We start from the raw sequence: 5,366 nt of genomic DNA, 5'->3' as shown, positions 1-5,366 counted from the left end.
TATAGTTTTTCTTCATTACCCATTCAAGCCGTCTCCAAATTAAAAAATATATAGTTATTCATTGTGAATCTAACAGTGCAGGTAGATGGTCGCTTCTAAAGATGTAACAACGAAACGTTGAGGGAAATAAACGTAACCTTGTTCTGGAGATTATGGTAGTTTTTAATTATACTATACGTGGTAATCTTTACACTACACGTGAAACACGGGCGGCTTTTTTATATACCTGCAATAAAATTTGCCCCCCTCAGTGGCAAAGCGGTATGTCTGCGGACTTACAACGCTAGAAATCGGGTTTCGATACCCATGGTGGGCAGAGCACAGATAGCCCATTGTGTAGCTTTGTGCTTAAATTCGAACAAACAAGCGATAAAATTTCTTTCTTAAACAAAGTGAGTAGGTTATAAAGACACTTTAGTAGAACTTGTGATAGCAGAAAAAAAAATATATTGTTACGTCTCTGTGTTCGTTGGTTAATTTTCTTTCCGAAAAACTTCAGCGATTCAAGTCCTTTCTTAAATAAAACTAGTTTATTCTTTCTCAGTACAACTTTACAATACACTTAATTTCCACAGTCACTTTAACTTAAACATACGCTAGAATTCACAACGATTCACGCACTTTTCTTACGGCTTGACTCGATTATCTGTCTCTATATCTCTCTGTCTGCAATTATCTATGCCGTCACTTCATTTGCCGGCTTATATATACAAAAATATAGGGCGCTTAGAGAAGACTAGAGTTGCCAGGAACAGACATGATCCTTCTAGAATCTCATGACGTTTTACTAGCGTCATGTGACTTCCGCTTTCGTAACAATATGTTGATGGTAAGTGCGGATCACACAACTACACATCACTGAAAATTTTTACTGCATTTCGTAACAGGTGGGTTTTGTATTTACAGTAAGATCTGTCATTTGTATTATAACTAACTTAAATCGATGACGTTACGCTTACATAAGATATGTTTATGTGAAATGTTAAATAATAAAGTTAGACAAAAATTACAACACAAAAGCTACTTATTTTCGTAATCTGAATACCTGCACTGCATGAATTGTGTCGACTCGCAACAAAAGACAGAAACTTGAAATACTGTGACATTATCTATGAAAAGTTTGTTTGATATTAGGGTTTTTTAGGGTATTTAAACTTTAGGACTTCCCACTAAACTACTGGGGGGGGCTCTATTAAACGCGGGTAAAAGTTTATGTTGTTAATAAAACTAGTGATGATTAAATACATATGTTACCTGAATGTAATTATTCGTAAAATAGCGAGTACAGAAGTTGATTGTTAACATTTACTAAGTTTGTAAATAAATACACACACTTATCTATATATATTGCTTTCATAACTTTTCCACATCTTGTTAATGGTAATTACGTAAAATTTTTTGTAAGTTTGTGGTTTTAATTTTTTTTTTACTGTCTATATGTAAAGTATATTGGAAACAAAACTACAGTAATCTAACTTGATTCAATTTAGTGGATTTACTGTTGTTCACTTTTCGTATTGAGTTTTATAGATTTAGATAACTTTAGAAAGTACAAAACTTCTTTGCAGGTGTACATTAAACTGATGATTTTATTCCAGACAAGCAAAAGTACCCTTCCCCAGTGACGGAAAAAGTTTAGGTTACTTCATCAATTTAAATTATGTCATGGACTTTAAAAAGGTTAATTGTGTTGCAGTCTTGGTTTCACTTGGAGCCAAAGCTCTGAGTTACTTATACCGCCCACCGTAAAAAGTAATTGTTGAGCATTTCAGTCATGTTAAGAGACGCTGAACAATAACATACGGCAAATCTACATCTTTATTCTTTAAGTTACGTCACATTTTGAAATGTGAATGATAGTGTAATTAATTCCTGAGAACTTAGTGTAGAATATCCTGCTTGCGAAATAAAATTTGTCAACAACATTATTCATACTTGTTTTCCGTCATTTCAAAAATGAATATTGAGATTTGTCTGCGTGCGCAGCTTTACAAAAGGGAGACAGATGAACGCTCGTTGGTAAAGAGTAGCCCAAGAGTTGGCGATGGGTGGTGGTGACTAGCTGCCTTCCATCTAGTCTTTCACTGCTAAATTAGGGACGGCTAGCGGAGATTGCCTTCGTGTAGCTTTGCGTGGGTACCCAACGGACAAAACAATGCATTATAATCATTATAAGTAATATAGTTTGAACATTATATCCAATTGGCTACGTTCATTAATATTTATAGGTTTATTTATGTACCTTTCTTGGATCAGAAGTTAATATTAAATATTTATATTTAATAATAGCTTGGCGCCTAACAACAAGACATAGTTACCAAAATGCTCCAGATTTTTTGCTTGAAAACTGAACTATTATATATATTATATAGCCAAGTTCGTTTTGTGTAAATAATAATAACTTTGTTTTTCAAAGACCTCACCCTCGGTTTTATCGACAAGGTCACGACCTGATATTCATTAATGATTTATATCTTGGTCAAGCTTTGGGCGGTTCTGTTGTGAACGTTGTCTCCTTGGACAACAGAATTCTACGTATCTCTATCTCAGATGTTGTAAGGTAATTATCAGTGGCCTTTATACTGAATTATGATGAAGTTTGCGGTTAATTTAAAATATGTTGTACTGTGTTATTAACTAATAATAATAATGTACGGAGATGCTGTTGAGGTCCTGCCACAGATTTGATATTCATGGTAAATAATGAGACCAATGATTTACATAAGTATAACGTTAAAGTTATTGGCGATCTTAAAGATAATCAGAGATTCGACACCAAAGCTTTCGTTACGTTTTAAATTGGGAAGTCACAGAATAGGGATAGTTTAATTTTCAAAGAAACTTGATTTTTTTATATTTATTATTAAACATTTATGTACGATTGTTGTTCTATGAAATGGCTTATATAAATAATGTTTCGACCACTAATGTATTTGTTGTATACCGGCAGACCTGAAGAATTCTGGATTGAGCAAAATGCATCTTCGGCAATGGATATGACAAATATAATGTTGTTGAAATATTATTATTATACACTCTTCTAATTCTTGAAAATCCCTCAGGGACTAGATTAAGACAAATGCAATTGATTTTATATATGCAGAGCAAACCGTTGAGTAACAAACTTTTCTGAAACTTAAAATCTCAACCAGAAGTGTAAGCATTCACTTTGTTTAATAATGAAGATGAAGACGGTTGATAAAACATTAAACATTTTATTTACAAGGTTTGAACGTTTCGGAATAACTTACTCCATCTTCAGCAAAATCTGAAGAGCGTGTTACAAAGATGATTATTACTAAAATTATAATATAATAACATAATCATCAGTTTAGTTAGTTATTAAGAGAAGCGGGAATGGACGGATAAAACAGTTTATGTATATATATATATATTACACAACAGTTGAGTTAAGTGTGAAAATTTAGAACAATTTTAGATCTAAAGAGCTTTATGAGTCGTTAAGTGTCTGGCGGTCATTAGCTATGAGTAGACTTTCTTTAATGTAGAGGTCAAGGTCCGAAGATCATGTGGTGATGATAGAGAAGTCGTTAAACATAGCATTTGTAAAGGACAGGTTTGAATTCACGTGGACAGTTTTCTAGCCACTTGCCTGTCCTTTACAAACGCTATATTGATGACACTTTCTTGCTGTTTCAACAATCAAGCCACGTTTCTTTCTTATCTTAATTCCCAACACCCCAGTATCAAGTTCACTTCCGAACTCGAGGAAAATGATTCTTTACCTTTCCTAGATGTCATGATTACCATATTAGGTAAACACTTTTCTACCTCTGTTTATCGTAAAATAACTTTTACTGGCCTCTACACCAATTTCAGTAGTTTTATCTCCAACTTCTTCAAACATAATCTGGTTATATCATTGCTGGATAGAATTTTTAATCTTTGTTCTAATTATTTTATTTTACACGAAGAAATTACCCTTCTACATAAACACATGTTAAATAATGGCTATCCGATTGATTTTCTAACGAAGATTACATGCAATTTCCTAAACAATAGAATCCATCCACCAACCAATGTACACACCGTCCCCAAATTCCCCTTCATTATCTTCCTTCCTTTTATGGGTTCGCAATCCCTGCCAATTAAAAACAACTCTCTTCCCTAATAAAAAACTTCTACCCTCAAATTCATCCTAGAATAATATTCAGTACAAAGATCAAGTACCTAAAGTTATACGTTCATGGCTCATGTATATACGTGTAGTGACTGTAAGGTCACGTACATTGGCAAAAACGAAACGCGCCAATTAAAAACTAGAATCTGTGAATTGTTACGTATCCGTTTGTTAATTGATTTTCCGTGACGTCGTTCCCACGAAACTTTAGCGACACAAGTCCTTTCTTAATAAAACTGGTTTATTCTTTCCGAATATAACTTTACCGATACACTTATTTTCAACTGTCGCTCTATAACAAACGCTATAACGCTATAACAACGAACTTCAACAATACGTCTCTCTCTGACTGCAGTTCAATTACTCATTACCTACACACACATTATCCCGTCACGTTGTCACCATCTTATATATACCAGACTACCCTATATTTAGTAATCTCCCGACAATTCCCGAAGGTTCGAGACAAGGAGTGGCGTGATACTAGTCACGCGACCTCGCTGACGCAACACTGCTCCCTCCTTAGTATTGTTCATCCCGAAAAATAGCCACTTACAATAAACCAATAACAATTAACAATAACTTAATTAAATGTACAATATTACAATCACAAAATTACAATTCAACAAAGTCTCTTAATTTTACGGGACGTATCTTCTTCTGTACTGGTCTCCGTCTCTTTGGCTTCTGCTTCATGTGGGGTTCATCTGCTTCATCAGTAAATGTCCTATCATCGGTAATAGTCACATCAGTGGTAGTAACTTCATCAAGAGCTTCACCATTTTCCTTCTCAAAACTGAGTAGAGTTTCTTCTTCGACAGTGGCTTTTTCAAGTGACACGTCTTCAGCAGCTTCATCTGTTCCGTTGTTCACTTCATTCCAACTGAAATGTCTGGGACATGATAACGCCAAAGCCTGTTGGTATGCACCATCTTTGGCTTACCTCGCCGACCACATTTTATTCGAAATGTCACATCTGAGAGACGATCCACTCTGTCATATGGGCCTTCCCTTGGGGAAGACAACTTAGGAGACATCCCTTTGGTCTTCCTGGGATTATAGAACCATACCTTGTCTCCAGATACAAAGCTGACTTCAGTTGATCTCTTATCATAAGTTAACTTCATCGAATCAGCAGACGTTTTCAAGTTTGAACGCACTTGATGGTGAATATCATCCATCCTTTCCGATAACACTTTCTACAAGCTCTGACACATTCTCAGGC

The 5,366-nt window shown here is 34.9% G+C and overlaps 1 protein-coding gene across 1 annotated transcript in view; it reads left to right on the top strand.

Annotated features, from left to right (window-relative positions):
- LOC106475177 (dnaJ homolog subfamily B member 13-like) overlaps positions 1-2,564 on the top strand; it is a 29,769-nt gene extending 27,205 nt beyond the window's left edge. The window contains exon 5 of the mRNA XM_022379360.1: positions 2,417-2,564. Within this exon, the coding sequence (XP_022235068.1) occupies positions 2,417-2,564 (148 nt within the window). The remainder of the gene's footprint in view (positions 1-2,416) is intronic.
- Positions 2,565-5,366: the final 2,802 nt, after the last annotated feature.

Source organism: Limulus polyphemus, unplaced genomic scaffold (assembly GCF_000517525.1).
Source record: "Limulus polyphemus unplaced genomic scaffold, Limulus_polyphemus-2.1.2 Scaffold8183, whole genome shotgun sequence".
NCBI classification, from domain to species: Eukaryota; Metazoa; Arthropoda; class Merostomata; order Xiphosura; family Limulidae; genus Limulus; species Limulus polyphemus.
The sequence above is the reverse complement of the archived record's forward strand: the minus strand, read 5'-3'. Positions and strand labels throughout refer to the sequence as shown.